Raw genomic sequence first — 13,549 nt, 5'->3', positions numbered from 1 at the left:
TTCTTCATTCCATCCACCTTTTTTGGCGTTTAATGCTCTTGACCTCATCCTCCTTTTGGTCTTGTATTAAAAAATTATTTAATATCATTTTACTTAAATTTCCTAATATTAATAAAAACATTATTACTATCACAATCTCCAATAATTTTTTTATTAAAATTGAAAATTGGAGCAAAAGATATTCTAGAACTTTTTAATTTTTAAATTAAAAATTCATAATTAATAATTATTAAAATTGAAATTACAAAAGTAATTGATATTTAGTTAGATATGGATTCAATTCCAATTACTAATAAACCACTGTGACCAGGGTATCATTCTTTATATAAGTATTAGTATTTATTAGAGTGGTTCATTCTGTACACACAAAGCTGGTCCATCCTGTACCACATGGTAGTTGGACACTAAAACGGACATGCCAAATAAATTAAAAAGGATAAAGGTGTCAAATCAACACTATCGTGTTCAGAAAGCATTATTTTATAGAAACTGACAAAAAAACAAAAACATACCGCTCGAAATTTTTCTAAAACACTCAAAAAGAAACAGACGAATATTTCACTTTTTCTCGCAAAAAAAGGAAAAGTGAAACAGTTAAATCGGCTACTAAAAACATTTAATAAAATTTACATCTGGTTATAGAAAGCCAAGAGACGTATATGAATTTAAATTTTAAAAAAATGTTAGCGCATGTTTACTATTTTTAATTTCGAAGGTCCTTTCGGTACCTGGTCCATTCGACCCCAGTCTCCCCTACTGAAAAATAGTAGGCCATGAACCTCTGAAAAGTGCATCCTGCATTTCGTAAACCAACCAAATGACATGAACAGGTATTCAAAAAGTCCGATTGGTATTATTACAGCCGTTTTTTCAACATCATTTTCACTTTCAGCAAATCTAATTTTGAAAACATTTTTTTGTTGTTGAGTTTGGCTGAGACACTATGAATGTTAAGAAGTGGATGCCTGTCCGGTTTGGTGATGGCGTTTAAACAAAACGGTTCGAGATTCACGTTAGAATAAAGTTAATATTTTATTACGCCTGAATTGTGTTTGTTTTATTTATTTTAACTCACAACAAAGTGTCTTGTTAGTAGCAAAAGTTCGTACTAACAAATTGGTGACCCCGACGTGATTTTAACGAAAATCCCACGTGATTAGAACGAAAATCCACCGTGATTCTTCTGACGTGAATCAAAGACTTTCCCGTAATAAATTTTTAACATGGCGAAATCAGGATTACATAATATCGACATGAAATCCATCATGTTGTCCACTTTTATGGATACAGCATCGACAGGATAGTTTGCAATTGCTGAAGCTCAATTTCATCTCCGAAAAGTTAGTTCATTGGAAACAAAATTTTATCATATTCTATCATCGCTACCGACAGATTTGGTTGCAAAACCACAACAATCGTTTCATGATAGAAATCATGACAACCTCAAAACTGCGGTTTACGTAAAAACAAAACCAGAATTGTTCGCTCGCTTGATCGGAGATACTACAGCGGTTTACGTAAAAACAAAACCAGAATTACAAATTCAACCATCTTCAAGACCTCCAACCCAGATGAGATCATCCATAAACAACATTTCTTCACCCCAGCCGTTGGAAAACTGATCAGGCGAGCCGAAGTCGCATCAATCGGCTAGCCTCTTTTTGAAGTTGCCGCAAGAATTGGATGCACAACATTAAAATTAATAGTAGATACAGGCGCAGCAGTCACAATCATCTCAACAAAATTTTCAACAAGATTATGTTTGCAACCAACTGCCGTTCACTTGTCAACCTCGAGTGGTCAAAACACTTGTTTTGACCACTCGAGGTTAACAAGTGAACGGCATTATTTGAAATACACTTCCTACCATTGCACAGAACATACAAATATAATGTTGTAATTGCAGATATTGTCAAACCTTTGTTAGGCAAAGATTTTTTAAGTCATTATAAAATCCTTGTCGATTGCACCAATAACAGACTGATTGACACAATAATAAAAAAACGATTATAACAAACGTTTTGCAGAGTTCCGTTCAACAGATTTACATTAATAAACCGCCAGTTCCCCAGATAGTAACGAAACTCATCAATAAATTTCCAATGCTGATTGAACCAAGAAATGAAAATCAAATAAAAATTAACCTCAAATGTAAAACACATCATCGACATTGGTAAAAGCCAACCAACATTTGCCAAGGCTCGTCAACTGTCTGAAGTAGCAAAAGAGGAATTTACGTCTTTACTAAACGCCGGAATCATCAGACAATCTATATCTCCCTGGGCCTCTCCACTCCATTTAGTTCCAAAAGGTACTCCTGGACAATGGAGAGCTTGCGGAAATTATCGTTGTGCCATTACGAAACCAGACAGATATTCAATTCCAAATATTCACAGCATCTCAACTAAACTACATGATATCCGAATACATTGCAGACGTCATTTATATCCGCGGTGAAGACTGTCAGATATTGTCTCTCTCGGCCAGCAAATGCTGTAAAAATAGACGTCTGTGACTTGTCGTCCGTAGGAAAGAAATTGATGAAATAAAATCATCCAAGGATCAGTTGAAACAATATCCAATTGGCGATAACAAAAAAATATTTTGTGATGTATCAACACCATACCCCAGACCATACATTCCAGTTAATTTGAGAAAAGCCATATTTGACAGTCTTCATAACCTCTCACATCCAGGTATCAAAACATCAATACGATTAATCAAATCAAGATTTGTTGGTCCGTTACTACCAGTCAAGCAAGGAAACGAAACCTATTCAAGTCCATTCAGATATTTACTCACATGCATTGACAGAACAACTGGTTGGATCGAAGCAGCGCCAATGATAGAAATATCAGCTTCAACAGTTGCTACAACTTTCTTGAACATTTGGATCGCTCGATTCGGTGTCCCTCTTTATGTTGTCACAGACCGAGGTACACAAATTGAGAGCGAATTATTTCACTAACTATCAAAAATAATTGGATTTCACCGTCTTCGTACAAGTTATCATCTTCAAGCCAACGGAAAAAAAGAGCGCCAACATCGTACCTTAAAAACAGCAATTAGTTGTCGTAAACAAAACTGGTTAGATGCATTAGCTGTCGTTCTTTTAGGACTTAGAAACATACCAGATAAAAATGGAATATCTCCAGCAATAGCAGTAACAGGAACCAACTTGTTATTACCAAGTCGATTTTTATTCCCACATTCAAATAAAGATATAACATCTAGTCAAATCAAACAACTAGCAAGAGAAATGTTTAAATTTAATGACTAACAATCAACATCACTCTACCCCAAAAGCTTACGTACGAAATGACTTTTCAAACAGTATGGTCACGTATGGTTAAGAGTAGATCGAGTACGTCGTCCACTGGAAGAACCATATACAGGTCCTTTCAAAGTGATTAAACGTAACAGCAAATACTTTAAAATTGAATTGTTACCAAAAAATTTTCAGAATGTTTCAATTGATCGATTAAAGCCAACTTGTTTATCATTACCTCCAGCAACCAAAACCAGAATAAACAACTAGAATAGTTCGACAACGAACAACAAACTTTCTACAACAGATTCAACAAAACCAGCAATATCAGACACAAAATCTACTAAAACACCAGAAACAGCAACAACAATATCAAGCGCAACATCAACACAAGAAACAAGACCGACGTCAACCACATCGGAACCAACAACCCAACACTCCAGAAAGGGAGGCGAATAACATTCAACAAACGAAATGAATATTTTTATTTTTAAACGGCTCCGCCTGTTGTTGGGGAGTATTGTAGAGATCAAGCATTCATTTATTAACTATCTTATATATCAATTATAATTAAAGATTATTGCAAATTTCAATGTTACCTAATCTATGTTAATTTTTATGTCTTTGCTTCTCTCTCGATTTCTTTCCTTTTTCCTGAGAGCTTGTAAACGAAACGGTTCAAGAGTCACGTTAGAATAAAGTTAATACTTTTATACGCCTGAATTGTGTTTGTTTCATTTATTTTAAATCACTACTGTTGTGCTCTGATTGGTGGCGATGTCGAGCAGTCAATTTTTTTTAGTAATGATAAAAAAACATTCCTCATAGAAATGATAAACGATTGAAAATAATTTTTTTCTTTCAATGTGAATGATTTGTTTTTCACGATCATATCAACATTATCTTTCCTCACCGATAAATTCTTTCTAACTTGCAAGTATAAAGTTAGACGTTTTGGCATTCTTCATCAAACCAACTGCGTGATTTAAAACGAACTCTTTTGTTTCCGATTGAAACGTGCTGATCAATAAGTTGTCTGAGAGTTGAGTTGTATAAATCAAATAGCTTGTCCACATCGCATTGTGATTATACACTATCGTCACAGATAACGCTCCCTTCAGCGAATCTCTAGTGAACATATTACGATTGATCCTCTTGTAGTTTCGAACACGTCTGAAAACAAAATGGAGCAGTGAGGGAACAGCGACAGCCATTGAGCACGGTATGAGCCTGTGATCTGAAGCAATGGGCGAGTTGACCCAAATTTTCGGTATCTGGTGACGATAACTGTTTATGCGTTTAAAAATCGATTTGCTGAATATAGCCAAACGTCGACAACAATGATTATAACGATGATGCATGTATATTTGAGGGATCTTTAAGATAATCAAAAAAAAATGATGATTTGTCCATTAAACTGCGTGAGGATTTCAAGAAGTTGACGAAACTCCATAAAATAATTATTCGTTAATGTATGTATCCAGATAGCCTTTCTTTGATTAAGCTGCTGAAAAGATTGTTGGTAATGACTAATCCGAATTCAGCACAAAGTTTGAGGAGTCTGATTCCGTTACTGTTTACGTTTCTCAGATCATTTCTGAAAATGATGCCAGTCTAGACTGTAGTTTGTTCCAACCCTTGCGTTAGAATCACCAAGGACTACAATTTTGTCATCTATAAGTATTTTCTGAATGGTGGTACGAAGGCATTTGTAGAATATATTTTTCATCAATTCCTCTGCATCAAGAATTGGATTAAGATGGTCATTTGACAATGTTTTGCAAATAAAATGGGCAATATACACAAGTCTTTTGTTAACACTAACCGCGAATCAGTAATGTTTTTGAGTAAGTTTGTACGGACAGAAAAATTGAATTCACGGATCATGATAAACCTTTCCAAATTAATGTGCATCCTGCACCCACTAACCAGAGATTTAAATAGTGCAGCAACGTCAGTTTGAATCTGTTCAGCTCAATGACAATAAGAGCGGTTCGCCGTGTAGGTCGTTCCGTAGCAGTTCAGTCCGGACGTTCCAGGTAGCGAATTGAATAAGTTTACGAGTCAATTTTATCGTTAAAAAATTTTAAATACAGTGGTTTTGACAAATTTGTATCACCCATTTCTGATTTTTCTTTACAAATCTTTGGTTCAGTGTAGAGTTTTATTGAGATGATTGAGTGACGTGCTTGTTAGTTGGTTGCTTGTCGTATGAATTGTTTGACATTCATGTTTAATTAGAGTTATTCAGTTTTAGTGATTGTTTGCTTTTTGTAGTGGCTGGAACTGTTCGACCTGATGTTTCAACATTATATTATATCATGTTATGTCTACCTTTGAGAAATGAGAAAAGAATAATTTTCAATATTTTGTTTAACATTTGGTACCATTTTAAAAATAATCTGGCAGTTATCCAAGCATTTCCGTTTTAGCAACATATTACAGGTAAATGGTTTTCTTTGAATCATGTGATTTAGGTTAACGGTATAAAGTCAATTCCAAAATTTATAAGAGCTTTGGTAAAATAATTTTTAAACATTTACCTTTGAAACAACAAAAAAAATGATAAAAGGCTACAAAAAATGATGAAATACATCAAAAGACATCTTAATAAATCTTAGATTTTTAAAATAAAAAAAGATTTATTAATTTGAGCACTTTGAGGCTTAAATGATTATCTATCGTAACACCCAGATTTGACATAACAATTTAATGATAGAACATAACACATTTATTTTATTCTAAGTAATTTTAAAAAGCCAAACCACATCATTTCTGTTTTATTCGGATTATGAACAAGACGATTACATTTCAACCAAAAGCTTATGTACTCAATACCTTCAACAGTATTATAAAACACACCATCGACTTCAGACAGCATCATAAATTAGAATGTCATCAGCATACATCTGAACAGATATCCAAAGATTCACTTCTAAAGTAATCAGCAACACAAACCTGAAACAGAAGAGGTCCAAGCACAGAACCCCGTGGGACACCATTTACAAACGGAACTTCAGCAGACATTAAATTCCCAAACTACACCTGTGTCAGAAAAAATGACAACCAACTAACCAATCGTATTCCACAAAATCTCAATTTTTCGAACCCTGGTTTTGACATCCATCAGAATTACAAAATATTAAATCTATGATTAAGTTTTGCGGACGCAGACTCCGAGCGCCTCTTAGGTTAGCTGTGTTACCGACGTGTTATATGTTTTTTTATAATAAATATTTTAATATATAAAAAATAACTAAATGTCAATCGTCAAAAAATGTTTTAGATGTGTTAGCATAGGACTGTGTTTTATGGTTTTGTTAGCCATAAAGTTTGCGAATGTGATCTTTTTATTTGTGTGCGTTATGTCAGTGTCAGCTTCGATCTGCGTTGGTTAATAAAGTATGCATTAATCTGTGCGCGCTCGTTTCAATACGCTATGCGCTTTTTTCTATATGCCCTTATTTCAATGTGCGCTTATTTCGCAATGTTTGTGCGATTTTATTTTGCCACAATTAATTTTTAAGATATTTATTATTAATATTAATCTATATTATGCATATTAATCTAAAATTAATATCGGATAACTTGACGATAGTTGGAAGCTACAGCACTGGTAATGAAGATATAGATCATTGAAGTTATAACATTGGTGCCGATAGTAACGAGCGTCAAACTTTCTCGAAGTTGTATTTATTAACATTTTACATGTGAGTGCACTCCAAAAATTGCAAGTGAGCAACGTCTACTAAGGAACCCATCGTTATTCTTAAAAACATCCAGGTGGTTCGTTACATAGGTAATGATTTTTTTTCGTACTGGCCACAAAACATTTTCTTGTTTCCACTAACCTAATATTTTTTTTACTTTATCAACATATGGCTTCATCTCTTCATTCACCAGTTATTTTTTATTTGCAAGGGCCAGCAATTCTTGAAGCAAGTATGATTTTAGTCTAATTTAATTTTTGTTTGTGTATTAAAAAATCCTTTTCAAAAATCGTATAAGAATACATGCTAAACGACGCATCACACACAAAGCCGAAGCATTGGTGCAGTTGTGTCCGTTCGTCATCCACTCCTTCCATCCTATCTCAATAGGAGGGGATTTTTATTGTCATAATTGAACCGGGTCACGAATCTTCCGCCATGATCCAAGTTTCAACCGAAACTTTTTAAAATATTAAAATATAAATGGCACATCAAAACATAGCACATTTATAACGTGCGGTCAACATGCGTCGAACCAAAAAGCAAATGCAAACAGAAAAGGCAATTCATTAGCCAAATATTTTGCTAAATTACACAAATTGTTAATGTGTATATACATATTTTTTATATTTAAAATTGAAAAATCTATGATTACCGAATTGTTGGCAGTAATATTGTAAAGTTGTGACGATTATGATGATAATGATTGCGCGATTGAAATATGCCGCCTGTATATTTTGTAAAATTGTGACGATTGTGATGATATGTGCCGCCTGTATATATTTTAATAGACATTCTATGCATGTATATTTTGTTATTGATATGCAATATACGCGACGCGTGCTACGCGCTGTTCTGAGTATAGGAAAAGAGTATAGATGTGAGTATAGAATTTTCTATGATATAGAAAGCGTTATGTAGATAGGGCGGTAAAAACATATAGAAGGCCGCGAGTTGAGATATAGAAGGCTGGTCGTTCGTTATTTTTATTTTAAGTTTTGTTTCTAGCTTGGTTTCGTCTGCCTGATAGTTGTATTATTAATAGATTGTTAATTTTGATTTATCGCTTTTTAATAAAGACAGAGGTTTGATTTGTATTATTTTGTTTGTTATTTTGTTTCTTTTATTGAATAAAAGAAGTGTACACTTGAAATTTGGCTCGGCTTAATTATTCTACCTAAAATAATGGATGTTGAAGAAGACTTGATGATAGTTGACGAGGTCGGCGTCTCTAGTCAACAAGCAGGGCGCGAAAAAACTTCCGTCCGGCCCGTGTTTTCAGACCCTGACAGGGTCTATTGTAGAGTGGCGGATCCCGGCCAGGAAAAACTCCGTCGAGGCGAACGTATGCGGACGCGGTTCGGGACCGCGTGGTGCGAAATTCGGATGTCGCCCGGCGAAAATCTACAATTGGCGCCCAACGTGGGGCTTCTTTTTCAAACATTACAGGTTTTAGGTGCAGCAAGAGTCAAGGTGATTCTCCAAATTTTTTAGGTGACAGGTGCCATGTTCGACAACATGAAACATTTTTAGATTTTAGGTCACAGGAACCGAAGGAGGATCGAAAATTAATAATAATGTGATAGGAGTGGATTTTTTTGTCATAATTGAACCGGGTCACGAATCTTCCGCCATGATCCAAGTTTCAACCGAAACTTTTTAAAATATTAAAATTTAAATGGCACATCAAAACATAGCACATTTGTAACGTGCAGTCAACATGCGTCGAACCAAAAAGCAAATGCAAACAGAAAAGGCAATTCATTTGCCAAATATTTTGCTAAATTACACAAATTATTAATTTGTATATACATATTTTTTATATTTAAAATTGAAAAATCTATGATTACCGAATTGTTGGCAGTAATATGCTTGAAACAAAATTTTTTATAAGTCGGATTTTTTACACACAAAACTGAGCTTTTCAAACATAAACTTAAACGTGAACTTGCGTTGAAAGTATCTATAAAATATGTAATAACATGAATTCAGCTAAAAAAATTTGGCTGCAAAAACTCGTTAAGACGTAATCGCTGCTTTAAACAAAAAGAATTTCGAAAGTAAAAATCAAGAGCAAGCTACAAAAGTATAAAATTAAACATAAAAAATATTTAATTGATCTGGCAAATTTTGAGCATAAAAAATTATTTGTTTAGCAATAAAATTCACGATTCATTGATTTTTTGTTAAAAAATATTAATAGAAAAGCATAAAAACTTGTCAGTTAATATAACCGCTGTTATTAGAATAATAACAAAGTTGACAAAAACTTCGGAAGTAAAAAATCTAGAATCATATATAGCAACTTTTTATAGGTCGGATTTCGATTTTTTAAATAATTAACTAATCGAACATGTCACACACCCCTGATGAATCGTTCATAACTAACATATCAAAGTTCAAAGGGACATTTTTAAAACACTCCTCAGAGTTCAATAGAAACTGATGTTTGGTTGATGATAAACAGGGTAAAGGCGTAGAACTTGTAATCAGAGGCTTGGATAATCGCAATGTTGATTCTTTATTGAAGTTACAGATGTCTGAAGGTGCTACTGAAATCGCCGATATGTGTAAAGGTGAAGAGACCGATGACAACAGAGTCATTGGATTTTCTTGAGATAAGGGCGAAATGGAAGCCAATGAATCAACATTACCTGTTAAATTAAAATAATTGAAATTTTAAAAACGATTAAAAAAAATCATTAAACAAAATAATAAGATATTAACGCAGGTGGTAATACGGAAAATGAATTATAATTATATCAACAATTTATTTAAATTAAATATTTGTAAAATGAATAGTTTCTTTAAAATATATCAATACATTAATTAATAATTCAATTATATTAATTTTATTTAATTTTTGTTGATCAGTTGAAGAAAATAGTTTGTGTATTTGTTTTCAGCACTAAAACAACTGGGGTAATTTTAAAAATCAAAGAAAATTCTGGAGAACAAGTGTTAAAATATAAAAAACTACGTAATCAAATATTTCATGATATAGTTCTTTATCAGTGCTTCCATGATTTTACAACTAATTGATGTGAGGGCCACTGGATGATAGTTCTGGCCAGGTTTTTTCTTCCCTTCCTGTACAACGGTATCACATGACTTAACCTCCAATCATCGAAAACAAAACTTTCCTCTAATGACCGTTGAAATAATCTGCATAGATAGATACTAATTAAACTTCGAATTTCCCACAAAACTCTAAAATGTATTCCATCTGGTCCTGCGGATCAGCTAGCGTTCAATTGTGTCAATAACATTTCTTCATTTTTTAGCGTAACATATGTATTTTGACATTTGAGATGTATTTTTTTCTTTTCAATCTCTGTAATCTGATTATCCGTATACCATCATATAAAATCGTTTATATAGAAAGGTGTAGTTACTACTGGTTTGTTGACTGAATAGATTTATGATTTGTATTTGTTTGATGGCTTGCTGAATTGTTTGTGGAATCATCAGTGCTTTTTACTCGGCGCTCATTTATTAGTTGCTTAATGGTGTTATGGCATCGATGCATTGTTTTATTTAACACCTTACTAGAAGTTGTAGGAGCTCTGGTGTATTAACGATTTGTATCTTGCATTCATAGTATAAATATTTTTGTTGCCGCCCAAATTTTGTGTAGTTTTTGTAAATTTGTTTTTCATGAGTTTGGAGTATAGACTAGGAAGGCATACTTTATTATTGGTCTAGTTATTGTCTTGTATTAATGTTGTTTTTTTTCTTTCTTTTGGTTTAGTTCAAATCTGTTTCTGAAAACAGTTTTAGTTTTTCTTTTTCGAGTGAGTTGCGATGATGTTGAGCAAAAAATCAAAAAACCAAAATTTGGTGAATGTGTTCAAGCGGTAGTGTATTTTACCTTTCTTTTTGGGTTAATATGTGGGATTGTTGTTTGATTTTGTTAAAAATTATCGTTAAGTTATTCAATCAATCGTAGGAAAGAAAAACAAGAAAAACCACTGCTTCGAACACTTTAAATGTTTATTTCCACAACAACAGTAATAAATCACAAGATTGTTCGTTAGCTACATAATTCATGGCTCAACTCGATAATCCAAAGCTCATCCACTTTCTATTAAATCGTGCATATATCTTATATATAATCTAATTTGTCCCTAGGTGGTCGTAAATAATGGTGGACACCTAGAATTATAATCATAGAAAATAAAAAATGAATAACAATAATTTCCTAATTCAATTACAATTCAATTAATCGTATTTGTTGAATACAACATTACTAATAAGATAATGATTGACTGTGTTGAATGCTTGTGGTGAAACTAGAAATTATTTGATGAGGTGTTTTTCTTATTGAAACTTGGTGTAAATTCAAGGAAATCTTGTTGAATGTTTTGTGTTCTAAAGCTATTTTAATGGTTAGCTAGTGTTAGACAATAACGGATGAGCAGTGAACATTTTACTAAAATTTTGATTGCTGGAGATAATTAGATAACTTTTTTGTTTGAGATGGGTATTGTAGGAGATATCTTTTAGATTTGAAAAATTGCGCCGGTAAACATTTTACTAAAATTGTGATTGCTGGAGATAATTAGATAACTTTTCTGTTTGAGATGGGTGTTGTAGAAGATATCTTTTAGATTTGAAAAATTGTGCCGGTTTTTAGTGATTTTTTAATTGTGTGCTGAATCCCGTTTTGTCCTAGAAGTTTTGTTAAAATATTGTAAGTTGAAAAATAACAATCACTTAACTCAAGTCATAAAAATCAAAATTGATAGTCGAAAGCATTACCTAACAAGATGATAAAACAACTAGTATATAAAGATAAAAAGTAGAATAAAGCACCGAATAATGAATGACCAAATAACCAAAAAACACAAAATTGAAAAATTTTTTGGAATGAAAAGCAAGTCATTGAAAAAAGCAAGCAAATTGTGTTTTTCAAACGTTTTTTTAAACGAAATAACATTCAATTTCTCGTTTAAAATCAGCTATAATGGCCAAAATAAATTTTCCGCTAATAATAATCCCCCAACAGTTATTGTGCTGAAATTCAATAAAGGAATGGTTTAGAAGAGTTGCTATATTCGGTTTTGGGGTCTAAAAAATCTAAGAATATTTACACAGTCACACACGACCACTCACATACGCGCACACTCTTACATCATAGACACTCAAAATCACTCATACATGTAGACAAATTTAAAATACTGACATCAAAATAATTGCCGAAAATTATAGTGTTTATTTCTAAAATAAATTTTAAATATTTATAACAAATATGGCGAGTAAAATTTTTCGATTACATTAATGGAAAAAAAAGTTTATTAAATTTTTTAGTTTCGTTTGAATTGCACTTTTGTTTTTCTAAAGTTTGTTTACTGTTCATCCAATTGTTGTACAATATTTTTTCCAATTACTCTTTGAAAACGGCCAACATTACATTGCACATGAGAGGATTTGGTGCTATAGATTAGTAATTATCAGGATTATTGATAAATTTAAAACAATTTATGATAATTATTTTAAGCGAGTATAATCCACTAGCTGTTTCCACTTTGTGTGGTTTCGAGCATGTCTCCAGGATGAATGTATTCCACTGTTGACAACAAGGTTGCAGGCATGCAGGTTGGCCTAAGATGACTACGTGGTTGGGTCTAACTAGCTGCAGGTCAATGCATGGCAGCTTTCGTAACCGTGGTGGTCTAAATTCATTTCTGGTGGCAATGTAACGATTCTATCTGACGTAAATTTGCCAGGTATAAAACGATTAATCTCTGCGACGTCGAAAAAGGACGAATGCGATTAAATAGGACACAAGCGAACACGCCATTCAGTTCGCCCAGGTTAGACAATTCCTGTAAAAATGCATTCTACAACTTTTACAAACAGTAGGGGAGACTGGGGTCGAATGGACCAGGTACCGAAAGGACCTTCGAAATTAAAAATAGTAAACATGCGCTAACATTTTTTTAAAATTTAAATTCATATACGTCTCTTGGCTTTCTATAACCAGATGTAAATTTTATTAAATGTTTTTAGTAGCCGATTTAACTGTTTCACTTTTCCTTTTTTTGCGAGAAAAAGTGAAATATTCGTCTGTTTCTTTTTGAGTGTTTTAGAAAAATTTCGAGCGGTATGTTTTTGTTTTTTTGTCAGTTTCTATAAAATAATGCTTTCTGAACACGATAGTGTTGATTTGACACCTTTATCCTTTTTAATTTATTTGGCATGTCCGTTTTAGTGTCCAACTACCATGTGGTACAGGATGGACCAGCTTTGTGTGTACAGAATGAACCACTCTAATAAATACTAATACTTATATAAAGAATGATACCCTGGTCACAGTGGTTTATTAGTAATTGGAATTGAATCCATATCTAACTAAATATCAATTACTTTTGTAATTTCAATTTTAATAATTATTAATTATGAATTTTTAATTTAAAAATTAAAAAGTTCTAGAATATCTTTTGCTCCAATTTTCAATTTTAATAAAAAAATTATTGGAGATTGTGATAGTAATAATGTTTTTATTAATATTAGGAAATTTAAGTAAAATGATATTAAATAATTTTTTAATACAAGACCAAAAGGAGGA

General features: G+C 32.7%; 3 protein-coding genes across 3 annotated transcripts in view; 2 read left to right on the top strand and 1 right to left on the bottom strand.

Annotated features, from left to right (window-relative positions):
- HELRODRAFT_160103 (hypothetical protein) overlaps nt 1-6,395 on the bottom strand; it is a gene marked incomplete at both ends in the record, with an annotated part of 7,937 nt that extends 1,542 nt beyond the window's left edge. The window contains 6 exons of the mRNA XM_009017118.1: nt 18-60; nt 729-941; nt 2,238-2,317; nt 4,200-4,542; nt 4,905-5,005; nt 6,344-6,395. Coding sequence (XP_009015366.1) covers nt 18-60; nt 729-941; nt 2,238-2,317; nt 4,200-4,542; nt 4,905-5,005; nt 6,344-6,395 — 832 coding nt within the window. The remainder of the gene's footprint in view (nt 1-17; nt 61-728; nt 942-2,237; nt 2,318-4,199; nt 4,543-4,904; nt 5,006-6,343) is intronic.
- A 1,768-nt stretch (nt 6,396-8,163) lies between these two features.
- Nucleotides 8,164-9,595, top strand: HELRODRAFT_160102 (hypothetical protein; the record flags this gene model as incomplete). Its single annotated transcript, XM_009017117.1, has 3 exons — nt 8,164-8,451; nt 8,519-8,620; nt 9,446-9,595. The coding sequence occupies 3 exons, from the start codon at nt 8,164-8,166 to the stop codon at nt 9,593-9,595; spliced, it is 540 nt and encodes a 179-aa protein (XP_009015365.1).
- Nucleotides 9,596-12,814: 3,219 nt separating this feature from the next.
- HELRODRAFT_160101 (hypothetical protein) overlaps nt 12,815-13,549 on the top strand; it is a gene marked incomplete at both ends in the record, with an annotated part of 2,007 nt that continues 1,272 nt past the window's right edge. The window contains one exon of the mRNA XM_009017116.1: nt 12,815-12,868. Coding sequence (XP_009015364.1) covers nt 12,815-12,868 — 54 coding nt within the window. The remainder of the gene's footprint in view (nt 12,869-13,549) is intronic.

The sequence above is a fragment of the Helobdella robusta genome (genome assembly GCF_000326865.2).
Source record: "Helobdella robusta unplaced genomic scaffold HELROscaffold_2, whole genome shotgun sequence".
Classification (NCBI taxonomy): Eukaryota; Metazoa; Annelida; class Clitellata; order Rhynchobdellida; family Glossiphoniidae; genus Helobdella; species Helobdella robusta.
The sequence above is the reverse complement of the archived record's forward strand: the minus strand, read 5'-3'. Positions and strand labels throughout refer to the sequence as shown.